The 27,985-nt window shown below is 35.6% G+C and overlaps 2 protein-coding genes across 2 annotated transcripts; one reads left to right on the forward strand and one right to left on the reverse strand.

Annotated features, from left to right (window-relative positions):
* Positions 1 to 4,106: 4,106 nt before the first annotated feature.
* Positions 4,107 to 17,938, reverse strand: LOC132907111 (probable mitochondrial import inner membrane translocase subunit Tim17 1). Its single transcript, XM_060959871.1, has 4 exons — positions 17,651 to 17,938; positions 4,702 to 4,987; positions 4,227 to 4,418; positions 4,107 to 4,162 (listed from the first exon to the last, which is right to left on the reverse strand). Exons 1-4 carry the CDS (start codon positions 17,819 to 17,821, stop codon positions 4,107 to 4,109), a joined length of 705 nt encoding a protein of 234 aa, XP_060815854.1. The 5' UTR covers positions 17,822 to 17,938.
* A 94-nt stretch (positions 17,939 to 18,032) lies between these two features.
* LOC132907073 (fork head domain-containing protein FD4) lies at positions 18,033 to 22,306 on the forward strand. The gene has a single exon (XM_060959823.1). The coding sequence runs from the start codon at positions 18,368 to 18,370 to the stop codon at positions 19,583 to 19,585; it is 1,218 nt and encodes a 405-aa protein (XP_060815806.1). The 5' UTR covers positions 18,033 to 18,367; the 3' UTR covers positions 19,586 to 22,306.
* Positions 22,307 to 27,985: the final 5,679 nt, after the last annotated feature.

Raw genomic sequence — 27,985 nt, forward strand, 5'->3', positions numbered from 1 at the left:
TTCTTAAACTATGAACTTTATATCCGTACAACAGGTTTCGGTCTTGTTAAAAAAAGCATTTATATGGAAAACCTGTTTCGTTTCGATTAAAGAATATTAAAGAAAAAAGAATAAGGTGTGTATTAGGTTGTTCGAAAAGTATGTAACAAAATTTAAGGAAAAATACATCAAGAAAAATGTAAAATGGAGGTAATAATATTTTATAAAAGAGAAAAGAGAAGACTTCGCATTTAACATTATTATTTATTTTTAGTAATTTAAATTTTACTTATATTTCAATATAAATTTTTTAAACCGTAATATTGTATGAAACACGAAGAAAGCACAACAGAAAAACTGAAAATATCTTTTAAACTAATTACATATTTTCACATACAAGTACTTCAGTGTCTCTTTCTAGAGAAAAAAGACTCATCGATGATTTGGTATATAAAAACAATATCTCTGAGAAATTAGAGCTATTAGAAATTAACTTCTTTTATTTGTATTTATTATTATAATAATAGTTTTTTAAATTATTTATTACTAGAAGGTTTATGGATTTGCGAGTAGAAAAGAACAATATCTTTGCAGTATGATAACAAGAAATTAAACTCCGTAGTTTATACCGCGTGATACTGGGCTATTGATCTGATCTAATGCATACCAAATTTTGTAAAAAATAATTTCATGTGAAGGCCATAGTGTGGTCATCACTGATATAACATCTCTACACGACAATTGACGTAAGTTCATTCATGTTCTCATTTAATCATTCATAACAATCATTAAGCTAAATATAATAATAGAGTATGATAAATTTCATAATAATTTAATAAGTGTTGTAATTGCATTTGCTACGTGTACGTTTTATCCTAATTGAAAATAATGTAGGATAGAAGGAGGGTTTGGGAAAATAGTTAGCCGCAACTAGGCTAGGTATTTACTATTTCAAGGTTTTGTTCGTGGTTGCTCGTAAAGGCTATAATAGATATCGTCTACAATGGAATATAACCATCGGTGGTAAATTATGTGGGGCACGTGTCCTGGCATAAGTATAAAGAGATTGAGCCAAGCTTTTGTTCGATCCGTTTTCGACCACGTCTCGAAAACGTGTCGAGTTGAGGCATGGACATAAACGTCTCAATAATGGCTTTATTATGCGCTCATTTATACACGTTTTCGGGGAAATATCGAATAAATATGCCTGTCAGGGGAATTTGTTATTTTCTTCTACAATACATATGTATTATAGGTTTATTTGAATATTGTGCTAATGCTCTTTGGATTCTTTGAATTTGCTTAATATCTTCTTATTTTATTCTTTTTTTTTTTAGTATGTGACATGTATAAATTGACGTGTATTATTTATCATTAGAATAATATTAATTTGTGGAATTAAAAAACTTTTATTTTTTTCTTTTTGTCATAAATACAAAAGTTTATTTATAGAGTATTATATTAGATATGAAAATTGATAGAAATATTTAATATAAAAAAAATGATTTTCTGTACATCATATTGAAACGGATTTTGAAATACAAATTATACTTTACAAATACATTCGTTTTATTAAAAATAAGATATGGTATAATTTTCGATAACCATAATATTTAGAAATTAAATATGTGAATCTCTTCGTTAACTTCTAATCAATATGACGCTGCAGTTTATCTATTCATTGTCCCAAATTGATTGATATTAATACAATGGTCTCCTGTCCTTTTTTTCCAAAATTCTTTGTCATGTGATGATACATTTTCATGTTATGGAGTGCCGTTTAAAACGAGAGCAACTAGTAATAATGTTGATAATTTGAATATGATATATATTTAATTTATTACTGATACAAGATAATTTACCAACAGTTGTATATAATACTTCTAAATTTATCGACCATAAGGAAAAGTGCGTCTTATTGATAGAGTGTAGGTAATTCAGACTTCGTTTGTGATCAGTCTATTTCAAAAAAATGGTACGTAATTTAGTGCCACTGATTAAGAACAGAATAGGAGTGACATGTAATGCTTTTTAGTGTCCAACATTTTAGGGGTTACCTGAGTCCCTTACCATTTTTATGTCAAATGCGACATTACCGATTGAGTGGTTTGAATTAAAACTAAGTCTTGATGGTACACATCCCACGATATTCTTACGATATTACATGGCGTCTAACGACGAGTTATCGGTTCATAGCTTAATTGGTATAAATTAATAGTATAGATGTTATAAATTGATTGCTTAAACTTCATAACTTAATGACTTAAGTGCTATAAATTATTAGCGTGAATATTATAAATTAATAATTAAATAGCTAAGTTGTGCTGTACAGTCAATACATTGACTAATTTTGTTAATGGTAATACCTGTTTGGTCGGTAAGTACCATAGAAGCTGGTTTATCGCATATTGGTAAATACCTATTGTATCTAACGGTAACTTAATAGTGACATTTGCATGATACATTTGTACTCGCAAATTAAACACATCAGTTACATTTATTTCATATTTTACAATTTAATTTAAAATATTTTAAATAAATTGAATTTAAAAAAATTATTTTACATTCGTAGACATTTATGCTTTATTGAGCTTAGTCGATAAGTACTATAAGACGTAAGTGATTTGTTCTTAGTACTTGGTTAAGAGATTTATCTACAATAATACATACTTAGTTTCCTAATTATGAAGTTTGTTAAGAATAAACACAGGGGTTAATAAAAGTACAAAACAAATGTTTTTAAAAATATTCTACATATTTTTTCTGTGTCGTCTTTATGCTGATTACATATTTGACACAAAATTTGACAGTGTTTCTCGAATCAGGAACAGCATTATAACCACCCTTTACCGGCCGAATTAACAAGATAGAGGAATAATATTTCCACAATTGCTAGAGGAATGATTCTACACATTCTTATAACGATAATCTGAGAAATATGTTTTTCGAGTTTTGAAACAAGTGTGTTATATCCATTTGTAGAAAGAAAGACTAATCGGAACTGTGCGTTCCTTGTAATTGTCTACATTACTACATTATCTTCGACATCTCTTCTGTGCCATCAATGAACACAGATCTGGTAAGATAAATCGGAAGAGGTCTAGATCGTTTATTGCAAGGTGGTAATGACTGTTTTGACAGCGGCTCGTACTTCGACCATCATAAACCATTCTGAACGATGCCTCTTCCAGCCCCATTGTCGTCGACACCGATTGGAATCAATATTTACACTCAAGCCCGTGTAAGCCATGGATTACCAGAGGCTCAACCGATCCTTCCAACCCTTTCTCGATTGAGTCAGTACAGTCAGAGACCGTTCACTGAGAAATTTTGCTTGAGAAGGGTCCCGTACACGTTCTCGTTGTTAAACAGTCTTTTTCGAAGTAACTCAAAATTGTGTGCCCTCGGTTGAGGCCAGTTTGAGCGATATATCAAGTAGTCTTTTTCAAAAGTACTCAAAACGATCAAAGGCTGCTTTTGAACGATTTTTCACGCCTTTGAAAAGGGGTCCACAATCCAGGAGTTAGGTTAGGTCCTCTCATGGTTGGGTATTTATACGGGGCAAGCATCGAACAATATGAAATTTCGTCGATCGTTATTGTAGCGTGTTCAACTGGATGACGATCGCGATGCATCGGTGCACGCGCGTTAAAGCTGCCCTATTCGAGCCGTGGATAATTCGGAACTGGATTATCGCGGCCGATCTGGGAATCCACGGTCGTTCTTTAATCAAATAGATGTAAGGTAGGGAGAATGATGCTAGTTTGTTTCTTTCGAGTGGAAAGATGGGAACAGAGATTTTTGGTATCTGTATTTGAAGCTGTCTCGTGTTGAAATTTTAGCTGATATTTTTAATTGGCCACTAATACTTTATAATAGAAAATACTTTATAACTGCTTCAATAGTTTATTACATAACAATAGATAAAAATCTAGATACAGTTACAAACAAATATCACATACTTTTAGCAACCACGCGCAGATAATGGATCAGTAATTTTTTTCTAAAAACTATATAAATCGTTTCTCACAAAACTTACTTTCTAACAAAATTTCCCGCGTTAAAACTTAAACGAAATATTCCTCGCCGCTATAAACACTTCGCGAAAATCACAAAGAATTTCTTTTTCAAGATGCAAATACAGTTTGTACAAATACATAACCACTATAGCTCACTACCAAACCTTTAAAAACACTCTTAAAAAATAGAATAGAAAATAAAGAAGCTTAAGAAAAGTTCTCATCTACCTTTGATCATATCAACCTCCACGCTATTACCATTCATCTGCATCGGCACATCCACGTTAATCGGCGCGCCAGTAAAACCTATTCTCGCTTTCGGCGCAAGTCCGGTGAACTCCGGAAGATTCTCCATTTCGTACATCTGCATGTGTTGAGCGAAAGAATCTGCGTGAAGTCGCGTCGCCATTATTCCAAATCCTTCCGAAATCAGAGATAAAACGTAATGATTATTTTTACAATGTTTACGAGAAGATCATCGAGTAAATGTTCAATTTAAACGAAAATTAAGATAGCGGTCTAAGGTGGCAGAATATCGGTTAAGCTACCGTGAAAATGATCGATAGATAGAAATGAAAATGAAATACTTTGTATTCCTTTCGAGTGAAGTGTTTCGTTCTCTACGGTATAAGTGTGATGTTCGCACTACGGTGATTTTCGACCGTTAATGGCTAATTTGGATTATAATAATTGCGATGCTTGCCTTCAACGAGAGCTAAGAAGATGCCACCAACGGTAGCGCTACCTATCATCGATACAAATCCGGTTCTCGCGGCCAAAACGCCTCCAGTCAGCGCTCCGCTCAATATGGAATTCCACGGGTCTTCTTTACGACGACAGCGGATCAAGGTACACTCGATAGCAGAGAAAAGGCCGCCCCAGACAGCAAAGTTGCCGGAGATTTGAGGAACACGGTTTTTTACTGTCATTAGGCCGCCGTGGAGGCGTCGTTGGAATCCCGCTGGTGCGTTCCGGAAACCGATGGCGCTCTGCTTGAAGAGAAAAACGATTAGCTCTCAGCTGGTATATTGCATGTTCCACGTAACTAGGACAAACTATAGTTCTAGGAGACGAGACAGAATATCATTGGACAAAATTAAATGAACAAAAGTAACACATACATCCATTCTAGAAGTGACTGCGCTTTAAAGATTTTAAGGTTGCAGTTATTCTTTTAAATAGATTTATACAGCGTTTTGTATAGATTAATCGATACGTGTTTTGATTCTTTAAACGAAAATAATAGGATACTTGTATCTAGAAGTGTGTAGTTTATATTTTTAGTATTTCATCAAATTGGGCGAAAAGACAAGGAAAATATAAACACGAAAACATTGCGCTACCCCTTCTCCTCTTTCGTGTTTGCAGTATTTTATAATTCCTCTTTTACCTTTACTTTCTTTTCTTTTCCACTGTTCTTATATACATTTTCATTCATTTTTACATTACATTTTCAAACTGGTTTTAAATTCTGCTAATAATCATGCCAGTTATGACTAATGAATTGGTGAAATTTCAGGATATGTTATATACCACATGCATAATATACACATACAAGAATCCTGTGGTAAGCGTTCAAATAGTCAGTGAGCCATTGTATATGTATAAATGATTTACTTGAAAAAGTGTGCCACAAATGGCGCCCATGGTGAAGGCACCTCCGCAATCGTCCACTATTCTCCAGGGACACGGTTCACGATTATATTCCATGTTGTCAATTACTTACAAGTTGTCTTTGAGGCAATAATGGTAAGCATAACCGATCAGTACTATTCTCAACAATATGTCTTCATAAATTTATCGCTCATGATTTTACCCTGATTACGTCTGTAACGCTACGTATTATAAACCAAAATCTATTCACAAGTCTTCTTATAATGGTTGTAAAAAGAGTATTAATATAATTGTAAAATATTTTTACAAGATTATCGTGAAGTTAGCCTACCGCACCTTACTATCGTAAATCACTTGAAACTATTAATGAATGTTATCGATTTCTACAGGCTATTAATTTGCATATACATACATACATATATATATATATATATATATACATATATATAATATTAATATTATAATAATAATATATAATATTATATATATAATAATATTATTATTATATTAATATAATTAATAATAATAATAATAATAATAATATTATATATTAGTATTATATACATGTTGATGTTAGAGTTGAAGATACATAGACAGTATCAGGTCCTATATTTCATTTTCATAAAATCTTTCTTTGTTATATGAAAGTTCTACCAAACAATATGAAATTTAATATATTTGGACCTAATTAATTAGTACGTAAAGGTTATAATAAATATAACGACGTGTCGACACCTTTCGTAGTCATCGTAAACCTTCCCATGATAAGCAGATTGCGGATGTTCGTGCTAAACAGAAATTTGTTTTATCCATTAAACGTTATAACAAGCGTTATCTATATTTTGAGTGTTTTATATAGTTTTGCATATTATATGCATTTCTACAACATTAAGTATAAATGCGTAAAAATTCGCGGTCTGATAACAAGTACCCGAATACTTTTATGAGCCACTGTACATAATATTTTCACGTAACACTTGTTCGGTAGAACTTGGCTTACTCAACGAAGGGGTTAAGTTTGGTAAAAGCTCAGCAGGGAACAAATAGTACGTGAGCATCCTAAGTGAATAATAAACATCTCAGTGGGGCTAGACACTCGGGGTTGCGCGTTTAAGGTGGCCATATTGGTCTCCTAGCCTCCGGCCTCGGTTCTTATTTATCCGACTAGCGTTCATCGTGGCGACCCTTCTCGTACAAATGATTATTCGGCTATTATACGATGATTACCCAATGGTACGTGGGTGTAACACGAGAAATAAGTGTGCAGTTTCATGTCGCCACGGGGTCCAATGACAGACTGAATAAATCCATCGAGTGTTACCGCGTATTTAACGCCGTGAAACACATGTTCGTACATCTGTACGTATAAGTATTCTTTTCGATGTTGCTTCCCTCCAGTTGCTTTCGTAAATATTCTTGATTCGTAATATTGTCCTTAACTTATTAACGTAATTTGACTCGACTTTCTCTTTCAACGATAAAACGAGGTATGTATGAGCTGTAGTTAATATTGGCCAACAATTAATTCGCTTTAATTTCGGTAAAGATTGAAGAAGATCATTTAGACTTACCTGAAGATATGTGAAAGAGCATAGTACATATACATATAGTACATATGCAAAACTTATCTATTTGAAACACCCAATTAATTTAATCATTTCACAATTCAAAATTTCGCTACAATTTCAAGTAGATATATAGAATAAGGATTGTCCGAAGAAGGAAAGCGCAGTATATGTGCGCGTGCACGGCCAGGCTTTCCGCTACTCTTTTTCAAATTGAATCTCACGAGCCGACGTGGTTTATGGCATGCAAATTGGGTTCGACCTCCTCTGCTACCCTTTCTGCCAAATCCTAATCCAATCCGCTTCTACGTAAAGTCTACCTACCCTACACTTTTGTACGAAACACCAACCTGAAGAGCATAAGCACCTTACCATCAACCTTCATATGACAACTGTTTCCACGAATTTTTTGTATTTTAATGTCATTTTTACCGCTACTCTTCAATCATAACTTTGCATCAGAATGCTCGCATAGAATTCTATGTTCTTTTCTACCGTTTTTTAAATAAAAATTCCTATTTCAATTTCAATACTTTTTTTTTTTACAAAAGTATACAAATTCTTATGTGCAAACGAATATAAGTATATTGAAATTCATAACAGAAATGAAAAATCGCGAAACAACCAACGAAATCCGAAAAAGGATGAAGCTAACAATAAGAATCTACAAGGGATAACGAACAAAGGAATCTATATGACAATAAGGAATAATAATTTGCAGTAGACATCGGGATATCAAGATCGAGAGACATCGATATTATCGGACAGCTGTCGCGTGGCGTGGTGGTTGTCTCCGTGGCCGGAGTCGGCAACAAAGGGGATCCCCTGTTTTGTTAATCGTTCTCCATAATGGAAACTGAAAGGGGTCCTTGTGACGAGTCGCGACGTAACGTTAAATATGTACGTGTAAACGGTCCTATCGCGGGGTGCGGCCAAACCACGCATAGTATTCTTTGTAATAGAATATGAGATTGAAGTATTAGGTATAACATGAAGTATTAGCGATTAAATGACTGGTGTATTTCTGTGGACGAGCACGAGGTTATCGATGAAGATATCGAGAATAATAGAAAACGCAAACTTTTTTACTGCGACCTATATCAATCCTATAAATAGTATCGTTACATTATCGATGACTGTAATAATTTACGTTTGATTACTGAAATATAATTCCGTTCTGTACTCTAAACTCTCCGTAAGGAAGATTTCAATATAAGATTTAAAAGTTTTACCGTAAATATTAATACTGTGATATTAATTAAAATACAACAGAGAGACGTTTAATTAAGGAATTGATGGGAAATCATGTGAAACAATAATTCGCTTCGTGATTTACGTGTGTGGAGACACAGCACCCCATTTCTAACTTAACCAACCGCTTAAGCACCTCGCACGAACGACAAAAGGGTTTCATCCCCGAAACTCCTGGACGTACTGATAGATTACACAAATGCTCTTTGCGGGAACAACATCGGGAGGGTTGCAGCATCAACGGGATCCCATCGGCAGCGGTTACCCTAAAATATTCATTCGAAACTTCGCTGACGTTGGCGACATTTGGACGTTAACCATGACGGTAGAATGGCTTTGATCTTGTATTCCTGATTGTCGATCGGAAAGAACCGTGATTTTTTCAAATCCCTTGCATCGATCTTTCTGTTAGCTAATCGTCCATCATAGTATTTATGTCGACTCTAATAATATGTTGAGTTCTGTTATCGAACGCTGTTAGTAGAAATAATTCGCGTCTTGAGATTAATATTATTTCGAACAGATTCTATTTCAAGAGTGACCGCCAATTGATATTTATTTTTAACGACCTACATTTTTGAAAAACGATTGTTAATTAGTATTATTTTTAACAATGTTACGTAAAACTTGTGGCAGTCCATGAAATTGTTGTTCTCCACAGACTTTGGCTATGTACGTTGACAAGGTTCACTAACTGAAGCCTCGGCTATGGTCTGTATTTAGAGAACCTAGGAAAACACTCGACTTGTTGCAACAGCCGTCCACAACCTTGTCTATGTTTCAGATCGTTCTGAATGCCATTGTGTTCCTGGGCCTGGTCCACTAATAATAACCTGTATCTACGCCAACGGTGTCATGATTCTTTCGAATAAGCAGTTCTTCGTTTCACAGAATCAGGGTTACGCACATTTTATTTGAAATGAAGATAATATGGAAGCCGTACAAAACTGTGTTGCTTAAGGTTGTAAGTCTATAAAGTAACTTTTTCTTTTTTATGAAACAAATTGCGTAATCAATATTGTATCTATTAAATTGATTCGAAATGAGCGTAAACTAAAAACGAATTCAAAAGAGAAACTTAATAATTCTCTGTAACCTTTTTGTACGTATTTTGTAATAAATTATTATTGACAAACATTTCGACAGAGTGAAAAGTAGTCGTTAAATGGTCGCTGGGTTTTTTTAAATTAGTTATGGACGGTTATGGGTTTCCTCTGAGGAGCAACAACCTCGTGTAAAGATGAATGTGTCATGCTTGGAAATGAAAGCAAATTACCGTCGTCTTCAAATTGAAAATGATTGCTACTCTACAGATGAGTGTTAGTTTCTTGCGGATAATCTTGGAAATAATTTCGGGATAATTAGAAATTGCTAGGATTGCACGCTACTAGGAGAATTTTTTTAATTTAATAAGAGATTTTATTGCGTGGTTATTTAGAATTAGTATGTGGAAGATATCGTACGATGGTTTTAACCATTTCTTAGATAGCGCACGTTTTTATACAAACTTAAGCCTTCATCGATATAATCAAAGAGATAGAATCTAAGCAAAGATATCTTTCACCTACTAAATATTACGCTTATTGCTGTACTTCCAATATTCTATATAATTTCGCATCTTTTAGTTTTCCATAAATGTATAAACATCCGCGAGCTGAACATAGTAAATTTGCAAATATGAAGGAGCGAGTTTTATTTATGCTATTAAGGTCGATGAATTTTTTTGAAGCTCTTTTTACGCTTTGTTTCCATCGATCCGAGAAACTTAAAATCTGAATCAGTTAAAATCCAAAAAGGGGGACGAACTAACACCTCCGACCACGTTTAAATTAAAATTTTCACGTGGAGGCGCGCCAGAGTCCAAGCGGAAGTCCTCGAGGTCTCTCGAACCACCTTCTTGATTTCGTTGTCGACGATGTCCGCTGAAACGTGACCGCTTGGCCGTGTAACAGGATTAGAGGAAGGGGGACAGATTAAATTTAGAGATATTTAGCCGGACCGCTGCACCCGTCTACTCTTTCTGCTAGTATGGCGATGTCCATCGAAGGGAATAGTAGGATTTTCGGCAATATTTTGGGTGTTTAGCCTTTGTCGCGGGACACTGACCATTGTCGCGTGAAACGATGGGCGTGGAGTTGCCGCGTGAAAAGAGGAACCGGCCACCTTCTTCTGTCCTTCCCCTCCATTCTCTTCGCCCGTGTCCCTTACGCGCCTCTTTCTCGAGTCACAAAGGGCCTGTGGCCCGATACTTAATTTGCTCTGCACGCGTTCCGATGACTCTCGAATTTGCCATACTTTTGTGGCCTCTTCGAACGTTTGAGTTCTATGGCGTTGGGCTGATTGTCGAGGAAGCGGTCTTTGAATTGTAATGTTGGTATAGTACTATCGGCAGCCTGGCGAACTGTGGAAGCCATCAACACGTGTATCGTGCATTTTCACCTCTTACAATGCAGCATTTGACCAATAGTTTTCATATATAGAATACTTTCGAAACTTTATACATATTTATGTTTATCCGACGTTCGGTTCAGAGAATGGGATAACTCGAAAAACGCGTTGTTCGAATTGTCACTGTAAGGATGTTACAGAGGCAACAATACGACTGATTATGAAAATTTTACTGTTTTATCTTCGTACTTTGGTCGGTGAAAGATGGATATAACACTCTTCTTGCGTGTGATTCGAATGAGAGCGTGCAATTTTATATAGGATCCTCTATCGATTAACTTGATAGTGAAAACCTTCACGTATTATCATAATTTAAGATAATAATTTTCGAATTTCTCAAAGTTTGGGAAGGTTTTCTTCATATCATTAAATAATCATTTTCTAAATATTTTGAGTTAACGTTTAAATTTGACCAGGAACTTTATTCTTTCTTTGAAGCATTCACCCTCGAAAACTCTATCACGTCTATCACGTCTCGTTAAATCTCGAAAGGCCACAGATGTAAACAGAAATGGCATCCCGTGGAGCGATTCCCTTCTTCCTTCGCTTCCGCTTTCAAGTGGCGATTCGTTATTTCATCGTTGCGCGCGTCATCGCCTTCTCGAGGGTACTCCGTGTTCTCGAGTGCTTCACTCTCGACAGTTTCACGCCTTGAAAACGAACTACTAATCGATGTTAATAGCGTTTCTTTCGGGCTTTTTCGAGTACGCGTGCTGGCAGTTTCGCTTTCTTCAAGATGTTTGGTAAATATCTGTATTGATCGTTGAAGGGTTAAAAGATTTTAACAGATGAAATTTCTTTCGGAGATTGGGTTCGACTGCATAGATTAAAAATGATATTATAGAAGGACTCGTTACAAAGCAGCAGATACGTTCCGATGTGTACAATTAAACTACAGATTTATGTAAATTCATATTTTTATGAGCATGATTAAGAGAATCGAAGTTGTGTAAAGCATTATTTCACGTGCTAAGTCCTATACAACTTATCACAATTTGCCACATAACCATTTATCTACATTATCCTCGAAAGAAGATCCAAGAATCTCGTGAAATCTCATGCCGGGAAACAGGAAAGCCCCCGACGGGACTGGCACGATAGAGTTTATAAATTATGAATATTTAAGCAGAGAGCGAGACAGCGAGCGCAGCGTTCCCTGAAACGATATTTTCCTATCTCGGTGCAATAACGTCGCGCAACGTAAAAGGGATGCTTAGGAAACAGGATGGTACACGTCACTAAAACGGTAGCATCCCTTTGAGAGCCAGCGTCAAAGCTAATGGACCTTCTCTCTTCTCCACAAGGTTCTATCGTGTTTCTCTTCGCCTTGTACCGTTTTCTCTCTTCCTTTTCTCTTCGGTACACAGGGTGTTCCAGTAATCGTCGTAGAATCGCCAACTTAACGTGAAGAAATACATCGAAAACATAGAATACAATTTCTTCATACGGCGCTACGTTGTCGAGAAAATCGAATTTGAAAATTTATTTAGCGCATGCGAATTTGGATATAGGTAATAGTGTATAATCGACAAGAGGTTGTTAGGTGTGGAAAGACGAGAGAAACGAACGGATCGTTGTATGGGTATGTGTGTAATGTAAATGTATATGTAAATGTAAAGTTCACCTGCCCTGTGCCGCGAGGCCGAAAATTGAGTAAACTTGATTAATTGGCAGGAGGTTGTTCTAAATGCGAAAATAGACGAAAAACGTAGAGTAACATTCTCCCATTTAGGGCTTCATTTTCAAGATAATAGTGTTTGGACGTGTTTAGCTAAGAATTGACACAGAATTATATCTGATCAATTTTCAAATTTCATTCTCTTCATAAACGAAGCGTTCTATGAAACGTTTGATTCTACCTTTTTCTACTTACTTTCACCGGAAGTGTAACCTCTTCTCAATTATTTGTTTCTATCCAGTCCGGAACTAGCCAAGTCTAAGTACGCTTTCAAACTTCATTTTTTCGAAAACGAAACGTCAAATGAAAAAAAATTATTCTACATCTTCGACTTACCTTTCATATAGAACTACCCTTGTCTTATCTGTATCATCAATACTGCAACACCCTATATTCTCTACATGGTTCTTCATTTTCCAGGCTGACTCTATTACTCTCTCTCTCTCTCTCTCCCTCTCTCTCTCTCTCTCCCCCTCTCGTTATAAAGGGCGTCACGGAGGCCGAGGCCAGAAGCCCTGCTAATGTTTAGTAGCAGTTGATTGCAAGCTCGTTAGAATATGCATAAAGCACCGTTGTTAAATGCTCTTTCTCTTTGCGTGGTGTGCTGGAGTGAATTTAATGGATACGTGGTGCTACTTCTGAGCCGTGTCTGAGCACGCGTGCAGCCGCAGAAATGTTGCTGGTGTCGCTCGATTTGGTTCAGAGTAGGATTTTCAACGGAATGGAGGATGTGGGAGGGGGTGAAGTTAATTATGCGAAGGGAGGATGGTGGTTGTATGGGAAATAATATCTGCAGTTATAAGACGTTAAAGGGAATTGGAATATTGTTCGGGAGAATTGAATGGGTTGCGAGGAGGATGAGATGGAAAATGGGAGTTTAAGGAGGAAGTTGTACCTAGTACAGCTTTGTGAAATATCTGCTTGCCTCGAGACATTCAAAAGTACTGGAACATCTCCTGTTTTTAATGAAACTTTGAACAAACACTTTTTAATAAAATTGCTGGTATACTTGCTTTATCGTAGAAAATATCAAGTTGAACGAATCATGAAAACATTATTCATCTATAATATTTTCTAGTTTTCCAGCAAGTACATATAAATGTTTCGTGAGTTTGATGCGTTCTCTTAGCCAATCTGACTGGTATCGCAATGGTATGTAAACCATTCAAAGTTTAGTATTATTTAGATCCCATTTCTTTCATTCACGGGAACGCGAATTCGTAGTAAAAATTCGTAGTTTAATTAGAATGATACACTAACTATACTTTTAGTTCTAAGTAGAATACTATCTATTGAATTTAATTCACGCGTTGTTATTTGGATTCACGACGATTTCAAAAGCTCGTTTCTGTTGCCTGGAAATCTTCAAGTTTGGTTTATCGGATCCTACGTTTTCGCGAGCGTTTAGAGGGAGTTTGAAAACCGATTAGGAGTGTATTTTGAAGCATCAAAACTAACAGATACCTTGTGCAGTCCGGCTACACGAAACTCGACCGTCCATGCCTCGAAGTTGCTTGGTCGCCTCTCTACCACGACATTTATTAACCTTGCCATCGAAGTTACTCGGTATCTATCTGTTCTGCCCCTGGATTACATACCTGGAGTATTGGCAAAGCAGAGATTAGCGACTACGTGGTTTAACGAAGTTACAAATAGCTCACCATCGAACGATAAAATCCATTGTCCCAAATCGTGTTCCATTGTATACCAGATTTTAAATGATATAATTGCGTGATTTATTTAGAAATTGTCCAAGATGAAGAGAAAAATAGGTATTTATGATACTTGTATTATTGCACTATAAAGGAGAACGACATTCTTATGCAATCAGTTATAAAGGCCTAAATACATCCTTCAAACATGAAATATTACAGCAAAGACATTAGATGATGATGATTACGAAATTTTCTGACGCATCAAGGTACATATTATTAAAATGTTACACAATTTATTCGTTTTTAGCTTTATTAAGGAAAAGAAAGCTTCGTAATGTCTGATGTAATTTTATGTAATTTTCGTGAGTTCAATGTTTGAAGTTTTTTAATATTTGTATTCTGTATTATGTTATTCGTATCTGATTTGCAATAGTTTTAACATACGCTTATTTCGAAATAAGTAGAAATACTTATTGAAAGAATGCTTACTTAAATATCGCCCTAATATACTCAGTATAGAAAAGTACCAACATACTCTATGCGGAAAAGATAAATTAAAGGAAGAACACGAATCGGCACCAACCGCGAGGAAAGAAATGGGAGAAGCTGTCAATCGAGCGCCATACATCTGCCACTTACCCGGCCTCGATCGTTACAGTACCTTTTTTCCCACAATGACGCTCCATTTCGTCACAATTATCGCCATTATTCGCCGCGAGAAGAGCATTTTAGCCACGCTACACAATGGACCGGTATCTATATACATTCAGCCGATGCTCGCTATATCTACACTTAGCTAACACACACACACGCGCGTGCGCGCGCGCGCATAAGAATTATTCACATACCTATCGCGCGAGTTGGAGCCGAAGCAAGAATAAAAATCGAGCGGCGATCTTCTTTCGTGGATCGTCTCTCGTTTTATTGTGTTTTGACAGCAGGTTTCGTGTGGCCACCGTTGCTTTCTTCACGACAAATGATACTGTTTCCTTGGCTACTGCCTTGAGATCTTATCCGAACGAGTTTTTTGCCGCGAAAATAGCAATGCGGACACTTGAATAATTCCTATTTCACAATCGTATCTGATCGGTCCTAATATAGAGTTACTGGAACATTGGGATGAGATAAATGGAATATTGGATTTGTTAACAAATTCTTCCTTTCGTGAGGTAGGTTTTGTCGCGAAGGTAAACGGTGACAGTTCGCTGTTTGAACGAATGACCACTCTTCGTTAAATTCCGATTTCATTCGACGCATATGCTGCTTCCAATTGACACGAGTCGGTATTTCCGTGGACGATACATCGAAACGGAAGAACGCGGGAACGCGACAGTAGTAGGGGCGATATCAACGAATCATGAAGAGGTGGGGGGCAGTGAAGGGGGCAGAAAGGTGAAACGAGGGTCGCGGAGGGGCGCGAAACTGTTATTTGCAATGAAACGCAACAATTGCAATCGGAGTCGATGCACGCCGTGTCAGCGTGTTCTGTAAACGCGCCATATTGCAGCTGGGCCGCTCGTGAAAAATAGTGTTTTTGTGCAAGCCGAAACGGCAGATATGAAACCAGCATGGCGGATGCTTACAAATAGTTGCAGGGCGGCGCCTCCATATAAATGCGCGTACCGGTTCATTTTTCTCTCTCTTTCTGCGCCTCTCTCTCTTCCTCTCTCTCTCTCTCTCTCTCTTTCTCTCTCTCTCTCCCTCCCTCCCTCTCTCTCCCTCTCTCTCTCTCTCTCTCTCTCTAGTTCTGTATCTTTTGTTGTGGCGTTCGTATGTAAAGACGAAAAGGATCCTGTGAATGAGGGACCGTATTCGTTGCTACGGGTAAGTGAAGGGAATTCTGAAAAGTGGCCCTCCCCTTTTTGAATTAGGTACCTAACACAATGACTAATAGGTGATTTGGAAGTTGGAAGTTTGGTCGAAGTTATGAAGCAATGATTTCTCTGATGGGAATACAGGAATCGATTAAAATTTGTTCGTCACAAAGAGTACGTACGGTACACAAGTAGGTACCGTCTCGGATATTGAGCAATCATAAATATACGAATACGTTTCGTATAATATGGAATCGTTGTTACCTCCACGTACAGTGGTGTGAAAAGTTACCATCCAAATAGATTCTTCGCTAAAAAATTTTAACTAACATTGAGTATGGGAAAGTCATACGTAATCGTGCACATAAAATTCTAGATCTATCAGTTTTTCACTTAGGTACGAAACAAATCGTATAATCATAATTGTATTTATCAAATGTCTTCGTAATGAACATGAAATAACAAAAATAGAAGTCTACAGTGTAGTCGTCATATACTCACTCGCTACAGCTTATTTACTATAATTATTATTATTTATTATTTAATATTTTCGCAATTCATTTATTAATTTACATTAATATTACATGGTGCAAATATATTATTACAATATTACGCAGCAAAATCTACTTCGAGTGACTACTTACAGACTTGACTTTTTGTTACAATTACAGAGGAAAGAAAGGAAGTACCTTTGCCATTAGTAAGAATTATGTAATGAAACACTCCTTAGTTGAGTATGAAGATTGAAGAATGTTACGTATTCAGATCCGTTCTAAAGGAACGGAAGTAACAACGTGTGAAAGGAAGAAAGTGTTTCTGGACAGGTAGGTACTTCCGTACCTATAAAAAATGTTCTTGGTTTAGAAAGTATCTTAGTTTCTACTACAGTTTTAAAAATCATATAAAAACATTTATTACAATTTCATGTAATTGATTATAATTACGATAATATTCGGTAGTTTAATAGCAAATGTAGAAAGTTGAAAAATTTCGACATGTCGAAAATTATAATCAGAGTGTGGAAATTTATACAAATTCATATTTTTATGAACTTAGTTGAAGCAATTATATTTGTTTTATACCTGAAGTTTTCTTCAATTCGCGATAACGATAATCACATCGTACATTAGTTCTATGCTACAACCTAAATTCCTTGTATAGTAAAAATCTGTCACAATACCAGTCACTCACACAATTTCATTCAAACCGAAACCTCTTCCGCACAATAAGTCGTAACTAGATCGCGGATTTTTACGAATTTATGAAAAATTTTAAATCACAAAATTGCAGGCAACGCGTACAGTGCGCTAAAATGTGTAAAATATTCATGGTACAGTACTGGCTACAATATCTGTTACATGAATTTATCATATCGCTATAAAGCTAATTATAGTTTCTTTCTTCCTTCTTTTATCATTAATAAGACATTATTCCTTTATCGATGAAATAATATGCGTGGTTCTTGTTGAAATTCTTTCTTTTTTTTTTTTTTTTTGAACGATAATAATACCAAATAAATCTTGACCGCTGTCTTGAGTCAATTTCGTGTCAAGAGTGTCACAAGTCAGAACGGTGGTATGTAATAAAGAACAAAGGAGGACAGTGTAATAAACGGAAGTATACTTACCCCATACTTGGGTCCTTTGCTACTCAAAACACATCGTCTCGTCTCTCCAGCTGGACTTCGATCGCCGGCGATGATATCGAGCTTCGTATCGAAAGATAAGAGAACCGGGCAGCATCGGCGAGTCGCGCCGCCGCCCCCGCAACAGATACGAAGCTCAGGATCAATATCCATGGTGGTAGGTGTGGCGGGATGGCAGAGGGTTCCATCTTCGACCGTCCTCTCTGTGCTTATTGGTCGGAGGATCGTTTCACGGGTTCAGGTCTCGGCATACAAAGCCCGCACTCTATTCCGGGTAAACGGGCGGAGCTTGTCGTCTCCCCCAGCACCTAGTGGGGAGAAGCCATCGGTGCTCTCCTGGCAGACGGCCGAATCGTAAATCATGACCAGTCGGTCGCTCGGAGCGCATCGTGACAAACAGCCTGAAAACCTATGGAAAACATCGGCCGCGATCGATCCACACTCCGCACCGATCTCTAATTTCGTTTTTCACTTGCTCCAATACCACTGTGCTTCGTCGAACTCAAGCTCAAAATTCATTTGTGCTTGCGACATTACGAACTATCGTACCAGTGACACCTATTAAATGTAAAGATATTTCATAAGAATTCCCGTTATCGACATATGAATTGTTATTAAGACACTGAATGAGGACTGTGAAGTTTCATGATTGTGGTAGTGATTTAGGTTCCTAGACAATTGGTTTCTTAAGAAACGACCATGTGCAGCAACGAGAGCCCACCGCCGGCCAAGGAGCCTCTAGCCGTCGGTCTGGGCAACCCCATGACAGGCTTCTTGCCTGGACTGGAACACTATAGACTCCAATTGTACCATTACGCAATGGCTGAGAGACTGAGGCTGGCTCAGCAGCTGCATCCTCAACATCCAGGCGTGGGGCATCCTCCATCCAGTGCTCCAACACATCTAGGAATAGGTCCAGGGTTTCCTGCGCCGCTACCATTATATCCGGCTGCAGCGGCCGCTGCCGGATATCCCAATCGGTTAGCTCTGTCCATGGCTCTTCTTCATCCTCATCATCAGCGGATACCGGAAGAGCCCAAACCTCAACATAGTTACATTGGTCTTATCGCCATGGCGATCTTGTCCTCGCCAGAGAAGAAACTCGTACTATCGGACATTTACCAACATATATTAGAACACTATCCTTACTTTAGAACACGAGGACCAGGCTGGAGGAACTCAATAAGACATAATTTGTCACTGAACGACTGTTTCGTTAAATCAGGAAGAAGTGCTAATGGAAAAGGTCATTATTGGGCCATACATCCAGCGAATCTAGAAGACTTTCGACGGGGAGATTTCAGGAGACGCAAGGCTCAGAGGAAGGTGAGAAGGCACATGGGTCTAGCCGTCGACGAGGAGCCAGATAGTCCAAGTCCACCTCCTTTACCAGCCACGCCACCTCCTCCAGCTACTTTAGGACCTCCAGTGGCTTCTCAACCCATACCGGGAATCTGGACGCCGCATCACCATCATCCACACCATCAACAGCAACAACAGCAGCAACAATCGTTCCAGAGTCAAACTCTGAGGCAGTCATCGACTTTTCAACCTTCGAGGAAGAGACAGTTCGACGTCGCGAGTCTCCTTGCGCCTGATGACCAGCATCAGATAGAGTCCGATCTCAGGCCACAGAAGGCAAGAAGGTTTAGTTGCAGTGAGGATGAGTTACATGATCTTCAGGAGCCTGATCAGGATGAGGAGGATGTTGATGTGGATGTTGTGGCTGAGACAAATGCTCTGCCGTCGCCCAACACGCCGTCGGCCAGTCCTGAGGCTAAGGTCATCTCGACGGCTGGTCACTGGACCAATCAGGGCATTCAGAGTGGGCAGATTTCGGGACTTCATATTCAGAGCCATCTGCAAGCGAGGAATTATTACGTGCCGGCAACCTCCAGCAATGGGTCCAACGTTTAATGGAAGATTTCGCGTTTATTACTCGAGTTCTTTCTGGTTCGAGACTAATCGCAGACTGTTCGAGGTGGTTGGAGGATTGTGAAGGTGAACGATGCTGAGACTAAGCGACGTGTAGAGGTGGATAAAGAGGTGATGGATAAGAGGTCGGGAATTCTTTTGATGGACGGTTTTTGGCCTTTTTTTATGTAGTTTGGAGGGTTGGTATTTGAGAAGTTTTGAGGCACAGTGGTCCACGAACGAAATTTAGAATAAAATTTAACTAGATGATACGAGAAAGGGAACGATTGTGGATTGTGAATTGTGGATTATTATGCACGCTCGTTATTTTCACGAGTACAGCAGCACTTTGATTATTTGAACCTACTGCTAATTTATACTGTTCGCATAATCGAATAACTTTATTTTCATATCAGAGAAAATTATTTATTTGATTACGATTATGTTTTTACTTTAGTAATTATTTTATGAATGTTGATATTAGATAGAAATAAAAGCTTGCGAGTAGAAGTGCCATAATTTCATCCAATTTCTATTTTCGTTTTGCAATTTTTGTTGTCAGGGACCATTCCTAAATTTGTCATTAGTCGCGATGTTCGAATAATCGAAGTTCTGCTGTACAAGAAGTATAGAACTGAAATAGATATTTATTTTACCCATAAAAAATTCGAAAATATTAGAAAATTTAAAATATGGACTAAAATTATATTTTTGTTTTAGATAAATTGTATATTTTTGTGTATTAATGTATTATTTATATTTTTGCACTTTAAAATTTTGCATAAATGAATAAAAATTCATAATTTAGTAATAATCTTTGGTTTACAGATTCTTTAGGACGATTTTTCAATAAATTTAGCGATCTTTGTATTAATAAATTTTGATAAATTAAAAATAAACCAAAGGGTAGAGAATTAATCATTTTAGTCTGTAGGATAAATTTTAGTTATCTATAAAGAAGCAATAATTAAAGATATTTAATCCCGAGAACAAAAATTTACAGAATTAATCAGATTTTGAATTGTCTGATTTTAAAGTTATATCGTTATTCAACTCTCGAGTGTCAAATGTGACAATAAAATTCATTAAAAAGTCCCTACTCCAATATCTTTTCAACGTACAAGAGTCATTAGTAGAAAAATTCGGAATTATATCACCCGAGTATGTATATATTTTAAGATTCTGACTCGAGTAAATCCAATTTATTTTTAAAGCATAAAATTAGTTAGTATAAAGATCCAAAATTATTTTAATTCTATGCTCCAAGAATCTAAGCCATGAAATTTCGATTTTGGTCCAATGTGCGTCGCTAAACTAAGCTGGTGCTAACTAGTCGTGCCAAATTGCAAAATTGTTTTAGTTCCTTCGACTATGCCAATTCGATCCTTCACGTTGTAATTAGATTAATATTTATCTAATTGCCTTTGTAAATATACGTATGGCCGATTTTGTTTATTTGGAAGTATGCGGCGCAATATGTTGTTTTCACGTATTTTTGGATAAAACGAACGAATTTCCCACTTCTCCATTAATTGGCTGTTCGAACTGATGTCCCGTCGCTTCCGGTACGAATCACGATGTATCTTTCAGTTCGAGTCCGATACTTGAATCCACGTATCGTGCAACACGTGTTAGGGAAGAATCTATGTGTACTATATAAATATAAATGTATAAGAATACGTGTAGTCGGAGATTTTGAGCTTAGAATTCCATTATTCGCGAATGAACATTAAGATGGACGATTAAAAGATATCGTACTTACTTCCTTATAGATATGCGTTAAAGTCATTCAAAAGTTTCAGCACTTCTCACCTTTTTTGTAAAATTGTGAGACCTGAATTCTTTTTATTAAATTAACGAGTAAGTTCGTCATATAGTTTTATCAGTCGATATAAAACTACGTGGTATTTATGGTAAACACCGCAATTAATTATGAAAGCATTTTTAAATCAAATATTTAATTTAAACGTTCTTTACTTCCAGTCCTAAAATTTTCTCGTTAAGCTACAGTTAATTGTCATAGAGGGTTAAAATTGTCAAAAAACGTTTCAAAATGCAAAGATGATAACGAACGTCCATTAATTATGAATATTTGCGTTGATAGTGGATTCTAGCTTGGAAACTAAGGAATTCGTGTAAATAGAAGAAGGATGCCGCAAAAAAGAAGATAATGTGTCTCTATACGTAATTTCATACGTTTTTCCGTAACTATGAAATTCCAATGTGGGGCATTACATCAGACTGAAAAGCAGACCCGCCTGTTCAAAGTGTAATATACGAACGTTCGAAGGTTTACCGATAGTCTCGTCTTTATTATAATCCATATATCGTCTCGAACGATATACACGATATATGAAGAATATTATTCTGTGCAACTTCTCGCCCCTTCTGTATGTATGTATATGTACCTATGTATACGTGCCTACGTATAATTGAGATGTATCACAATTAACATACAAACAAACACAACACATGCAAACGCGAATAACTATAAATTGAACATACACGAACATGAACCATGATAGACAGATAGATCGCGGTTCTTACGATTTGTTCGTAAATGAAAAATGGCAAATGACTAAAAATGGAAAGAAATATAGACGGTTTTTTAAAGATTACCTCAAGTAACACAGATACGTGGTCGATCTGTCTTTCTTGATTCTCAGCGCGGAACTGCCGCATCTCGATGCAATTGATGCTGAATAAAGTTTCTGTTCCCATGAATTCTCGATTCGTTTCATTCTTCACCTGCCGCATTTTCAACGTGGTTGGACAATTTTTAGTTCTAAATAAGTAAGGAAATTTGTACAGAACTGTATGGTTAAGGTTCTAGGTTGATAACTTTCTTAGGAGAAAACAAGTGTTTGTTAAAACAAATTTCGAATTTGAATTTCGCTAACGCAAGAGAACATTTGAGAAATTTGAATCAAGTAGTCTGAAGAATTCTTTTTCCTTTGTAAGAAAGTTAAATTGATACCAGTTTAATTCGGCGGGAAAGAGATATACTTGTTATGAACGAGTGCTGTGACCAAAAATATTGTAAAATTTTGTTGTTCTATTTTGTGTTTAAGACAAAATAAAAGATTTGAAAACAAAGCACAAGCAGTAAGCATAATAATATATAAGAAGCGTACAAATATCTTGACATAGATAATATGTATAGTGCATTGAAGTATAGTGAAGGTTGAAGACATCACGCATAATGATTTGAACTATGAATTCAGTGAACTTTGTCTAATGAGTATAATCTAACTATGCACGTACCTATTTCAAACAACTGCAGGAATATAATTATCTTTACACAAATGATAAATCTCTCTCTCTCTCTCTCTCTCTCTCTCTCTCTCTCTCAATACAAAGTTATCAGTTTTTACGATGCAATAGATCGGTTATTGATATCACATGTTAATTTGTTGTCAACTAAACAAATGTTCATTTACTAAAACAAATCTTTTATCGGTTAATGCAAACTCTTTAAAAGCGATAAAATCGAAATGAAGATAAGAATAAAAATACTAATAACTACATGAATTATACGATATGATATTATTGAACGTTATTCACTATCCAATAAACAAAAAAATGATATTAAGCGAATACGAGTGATGACCATAATTACCAGGAGCAAAGTTACTTTCAATCATAATTCTTAATAATAATTATAGTGAGTACAAAATAATTAATAATAGACGTGTATACGCGGCTTTGGGTCCGATAGGATTAAAATCATATTACGATAATCCAGAAATATCGAATATAATTATTCACTAATAGAATAAAAACACTGTTATTTCAAAAGAATTATTCCTAATTACCAGACACTTCATGTTTTTAATCTTGTTCCAGCATCTCGGAAGCATTTACATATTTCGAACACGCGTTGGAAAACTAACAGCGTTGCAAATCCTTCAACACACGAGAATATCCGTGAATCCTTATCGTGTTCTTACGTGCATCGACTAAATGGCCACGATAGAAGCGTTTGTTGTTACGACAAGTAAAGTGCATAGCCACATTGGCCACTCAGGATTTTCCATCGGTGCACAAATGTACACGGAATGTTTGTGTCAACTTTTCGCATTTTTCTGCGTGTCACGGAACCTGTTTGAGAAAAAGGCGGGAAAAATAACGAAGGTATTCGTGTTAAGAGCGGGATTGCACGCGGTTTGTTTTTCGAGGCATTTCTATCGGCGGCGGCTTAAAATCATCGATAATTCGTTCCCATCAGAAAACAACATCCAGCACACAATTCAATACACTTTGAAGCTATTTAACGATTTAACGATTAATTATGCAGAACGTCTCGTATATGCGTTTTGATGTTGACTCGACTGAAACGTGTTTAGTACATCTTTTACCATTAGTTTCATTCGAGGATCGGAAACTTCAAGGAATAACGTGTTTTTGAAAGAGACAAATTATTTGGAAACTTTAAATACAATTATTAAAAGGCTGTTTTTGTCAATAATAATCTTATATTATATTATAAATAATCTCCATCGAGGGTTACGTATAAATGAAAAAATCTGTCTTTTAAATAATTTCGAATAAAGTATATCTGAAATAACAAATTTTCAAGATAACACAGTATTACCGACTACTTGGACATCTTGAAAAATAAAAGATTCTAGATATTATTATTAAAAATAATTTATTATATTTATCTCTCGACTAGTGTCTTCTCTACTACTACTTTTTTCTTTCACTTGTATCGTAGAATAATTCAAACTGTGACATACTTCGTGAACTCTTGTTTTATCAATCAGTTTCTTTTTCGAATCATCGCTTCAAATTTTTAGATTGCAGAACGACACAAATGGAATAGATAAATATTATTTACATTCACTTAAATCATAAAGTGCGTCGATGAGCTTAGTATATCTATGTATACTTGTGGATGGTGATAACTAGTCGATCGTTCATTTGCTTATTGCACATATTATACTTTCAATTATTGCAACGTAACTTCTTTAGATAATCGTATCAGTGCTTTAAGTTCGATAAGGGGACGCGAAAATCATATGACAAAATGTTTTAACATACAAATAAGACAGAAACGATGTTCGAAACGATTTGCTAAAAACCTGTCTTATCTAATGATACACTCGAATGTAAAATATCATAAGTGGAACACTTAACAAAGACCTGGTTTACGATTTTTATGGTACAATACGAGTAAGATGACGAATTATTAGTATTATATTTTATATTAATAATATGATAATTATATATCAAAGTTTTTATTACGTATATATTACAAAATGAAAATGAAATTGTGAAACATATGTTTTAATTGAAAATAGAATGTAAGCAAATTGCAAATATACCTTGCAAAAAATTATTCAAATCAAAAATATAAATGTGAATGTTGTAAATTCACTGAAACGTTCATTAAAAATTATGTATTATTAAACTAAATAATATAATATGAAATTTTTATTCCAAGTTTATTGAAATAATATAATATAAAATTTCTATTAAAAATCATGAAATATTTATAAAAATCGAATTTGAGATTCGAACGTGAATCTATATCGGTATACCTACGAGACAAAAATAAACGAGATATTTTTTAATTTTCTTTATATTTTTATATGAAATTTTATAAAAAGGATTTATTATTATAATGCACGTTAAGTAGTTATAATCGGGTTTAAAATCGATAAAAATCGATGCTATTTTGTAGGTGTTTGGTAATGATAATGCGACGATAATATTAGGCCGTGCTTAAAGCGTGCTTTCAAGAATATAATCATTTTGTTCGGTGCAGCTTTTAGCCGAGTTTTTGATTTTAACGGTTCGCTATTAAAAGTTTTGCGAACAATTTAGCCGACGGAATCGTGTTCAAGATACAGCGTTAAAATTCGTAATTAACCGAGCTGCGGCGTTCTCGACGTGCTAAATATGAATCTCAGCTGCCATTTGAATTTTCACGGGAAATCGAATTCAAACGCTTCGACGATTCCACAAAATTTATAAAACTTTAACAATATCCTACTTACCATATTTTATGATAATATTCAAATGTACTTGAAATATTCGAAATTTATATGCAAAGCTAGAAGAAGTTTGTCTAAAATTCGAATCGAAATTTAGAATGAAATAACAACAAATACGATAGAGAAATTAATAATGAACGAATGCCGATATTGATTAAAATAATAATCGAGAGATACGCTAAATATAAATGAGAAGAAATTGAACGTTACATCAGTGTAGCCTTAAAAATTATTTAAATCTTCTTATTAAATCATTGAGAAAAGAATTTCAGCAACCTGTCCAAGGATATGATATCTTCAAAATCGAGGATTATAATATTCGTGCAGGAAGATCTGATTGAAAAAATTGAAAGGCTGAGGGGATGAATGGTCGAATCAGGGATAAGGGAAAATATTTTTTCCCTTATAATAATAATAGGAGAGGATTTTAATGCCTGGAGTATTATAATATATAATAAATATATTACATATTATTTTTTAAAAATATAATACAAATAACAATAATGAAGGAAAATATTTCTAAAATATCTCTAACAATGTATAAGGTTATACGACATGATTTCGATCTATCATGCTGAACAAAGAAGCATTGAGAAAACCGCATTTCTTTTCCATCTGTCTCCTGGTTCGTGATCTCGTTTTATGGTCAGCGTTACGCTACGTCATTATTTGTTAAATATTCGAAAACTCGGAACGATAGTTCGCTTAGTGGGTTTGGAACAACAAACCAGAGCAACGTTTGCATAGTTACAATGGGCTTTCCAGCAAGCAAACGCGTCTAACTGTTTTTCTAACACCCCTATTCGTGGTATAGAATCTTCTGGGAATGTAAAGAACTAGTTCGAAATGGATACAAGGAAGAATTTTCACATGACCTACGTCAAATTTTAGTTTAGTGGAAACTTGAGAACAAAGTAAAAATTTTGAAGGAAAGGTATTACCTGATGTATAACTACTACGTAAAGTTATAATTCTCCCAAATTTAACAATAGAAGGTAAAATATGTCTAAAGTCTAGAAACTTCAAATTAATTTTTCTATCTGAAATGTTGTCTTGCCTATATTATTGTATCATAACTTACAAAGCACGTTCCGAAGATTTGTATTTAACGTCTTATCGTTAACCACTGTTATTAATTTCTCTTCTATAAAAGATTATTTAACAAGTTTTAAACAGGTTAATCTTTTCCAAAAATTATAAAGTTCAACCTATTATAGTATTTGATCAAACAATGAAAAGCTTGAAATTCACAAACCTATATATAAAACCACATGAAACCACATAAATATTTGCCATTAATCGAATTTTCCCAATTTTTCGTACCGAATTGTTAACACAGAGTTGTTAATTATTTTTCAGAAAAACATTCCTCCGAAGAAAAATTATTTCTTTTTAAAAATCGCTAATATCATTTGAATCACTATTATTAACGATATTTTAAGTGATGTGTAACTATTATATAGTCGACACATTCCGAGTTGCTGAGATTTATCCACGTTGCGATATTTTCAGAATCTTGGAGAAACGAACAACATCCTGTCCCGTGTCCGTGTCGTTTGTCATCGTCGGAAGCAATATTTAACAAATTGCTTTCGTTTCCATCGCGGGGCTTCCCTCCTCTGTGCCAGTGTACTATTGAGGATTAGGTTGTCGCTCGCAATACGATCGTTTAAGGTTTCATTTGATGAATCGAGAGACAATGGAACACTTTGTCACAGGAACTGGTAAATCTTGCATTGTTGCTGGTAAAGAACTCGCAGCAAAATCAGAATACTGAAGTACCGTCTGATATTGCCACGTAAACATTTCTATGTTATAATGAATATTTAACGAATCCCTCATAAACGAATATTTAACGAATTATTTACAAGAATTACACGTTATTTAACGTTGAAAAGGAAATCGACTTGTAGAATGTTATACATCTACTACTATTACTATACTATCTACTACTCCATCGAACGTGCACGATGCACCTCACATAACGATCAGATCCATTGTGAGCGAAACTGATAAGAACCGTTCAAGGAAAACAGATTATCTTATGGATTTTCAAACAACAGCTTAGAACTAATGTCTTTCTTATTATGGAAGATTATGGAAGACATTACTTGCGATACTATCAGACAACGTCAGTGAAACAAGTGTTTAAGCTATTGTCTAATCCCGAGATGTAAATTTTATACGAAATAAATTGTTTATTAAAATGCTGTATATAGAAATTTGTATATTTAACTTATCAAAAGAAACTGCAGATATATTTCGTCATAAAATATAATATAAAATGTCAGTATAGAATGACTCATTGTCGCTATGTAAACGATAGCATTCGTTATAATATCTGATAGATAAAAACAATTCTTTATTTAGGTGCAATTTTCATAATTATATTCGTGTAGATATG

This window comes from Bombus pascuorum, chromosome 5 (genome assembly GCF_905332965.1).
Source record: "Bombus pascuorum chromosome 5, iyBomPasc1.1, whole genome shotgun sequence".
Lineage (NCBI taxonomy): Eukaryota > Metazoa > Arthropoda > Insecta > Hymenoptera > Apidae > Bombus > Bombus pascuorum.